Source organism: Fulmarus glacialis, unplaced genomic scaffold (genome assembly GCF_000690835.1).
Source record: "Fulmarus glacialis isolate BGI_N327 unplaced genomic scaffold, ASM69083v1 scaffold22495, whole genome shotgun sequence".
Taxonomy (NCBI): Eukaryota; Metazoa; Chordata; class Aves; order Procellariiformes; family Procellariidae; genus Fulmarus; species Fulmarus glacialis.
In genome coordinates, this window is record NW_009215343.1 from 8,687 (window position 1) to 10,369 (window position 1,683).

The 1,683-nt window shown below is 45.2% G+C and overlaps 1 protein-coding gene across 1 annotated transcript in view; it reads right to left on the bottom strand.

Annotated features, from left to right (window-relative positions):
• Nucleotides 1–1,683, bottom strand: part of UIMC1 (ubiquitin interaction motif containing 1) — a 34,528-nt gene that overhangs the window by 8,486 nt on the left and 24,359 nt on the right. The window contains exon 8 of the mRNA XM_009578911.1: nt 1,280–1,448. Within this exon, the coding sequence (XP_009577206.1) occupies nt 1,280–1,448 (169 nt within the window). The remainder of the gene's footprint in view (nt 1–1,279; nt 1,449–1,683) is intronic.

Consider the following 1,683-nt stretch of genomic DNA (forward strand, 5'->3'; position numbering starts at 1 on the left):
CCTGCTAAAAGGCATACTAAAAGTTCTGCTCCGTTTTGTGGCACGGATAAGACCTTTATCAGTATTGAGGACGGGAGAGGAAGTGTGATAATTTGTGATTTGCCTGAGTCGAACGCTTTGCATTAGTAGCTAGTTTGTGCCTGCAGAGAGAACTCCCCGCCAAAATTCAGCACCACGTAGTATCAGCCACTATTCTGGCTCCTGTTATCTTGACAGGACCCACGTCATATCCCCAAAGATTTAGTATAACCGGGACCTTGTATTTTAAAATTACATCAACTCTGCATTAAGATTACATGGTGAAACTTCCTCCTGCTAGAGGAATGCAGAAGTTACAGTTGTACTAGCTCCGATTTGCTCAAATTGCTTAAACATCATAGATTTATGTTGCGTTTAATAACCCAGTATGTAACTGAAAATTATATATTCACAACCTGAAAAGTTAATCTTATTACAAGCTACTACTTTGATATTACCTGACATTGTGCTAACACAGACTTTACATTTCAAGCAGCAGCTAAAACATAACTTATTGAATGTGTCGATAACCAACTGGTGTATTTGTTCACTTAAGCTCTACAAAGGTTGGCTACGGAAAACTGATAGGGAGAAGACTGCAAAGAGGATTAATACGTGCATTCTGACCGTGATTCTATGCCTCACTCTTCACATGAAGGAGAAAAACCCAAGCTCCCAGATCGATAGCTATCATTTTGTAATTTTAGAGGAACAAGAGGGAAACTTTTCTGCATCTCTTGCAGCTGAACAAGCCATTTTTGCACATACAAGTGTCAGACTCATTGCAGAGTGCAGGCCGTGCTTGGAGTGGTACAGAACATTCTCCCTTCTCGAGAGCCCTGAAGGACGCTCACCCGTGTGGCTCAGGAGCCTGCCATTTTCTACCACTGGCAGATGTTCTGCAGGTCCTCACAAAACACACAATAGATGTGTCTTACGAGTACTGCTTGAAGCATCCAGGGCTAGATCTGGGGGTAATATTCAGCTTATACACTTTCCAAGGGACTAATAATGTGATGAATTATGAAATCGATCAGAGAGAAGCTGTCTCTGTGCAGGAGGTGCTGGAAACACAGCAGCCTCCAATACCACCCTCCTGGCCAGCTCAGAGATGGAACAAGGCAGAGTGAACAAACCTCCCTACATGCCACACCATGCACCAAATATCCCGAGAGGGACAAGACTGCAGCACCTGGCCGCAAGTAACAGGAAAGGGAGACGAGCACAAAGAGCAAACACACAGAAGCAGCGCTTGGCAGACCTGGACTGTCGTCGCCAGCCTCCTCTCCCACGATGCCGTTGCAGTACATGGCATGCAGCTCGATCTCCGTAGCTGGAAAGCCTTGGTCACACAGCGGGCACAACACACGGTCAGCAGCTGCAGGACTGCACTCAGACACAGTCCTTCCAGCATCTTCATCTCCACCAGCCTAAGAAAGAAAAAGAAAAAATTAGCCAGACAGTTAATTGTGCCGTTTCTCTTTTTTTGCTAGGTGCAGAGCTCTGTGCTGTCTGGTAGCTACTCACCCTCCCATAGACACTCAGTTTTTCTTGGAAAGTTTTATTCTCCCTTCATCACATACCGATCAGAAGTAACACCACTGGCTGAGTAAACTGTGCAGCACTAATAACTACATCTTCTTCCAAAGGCAACATGTCCTGCTG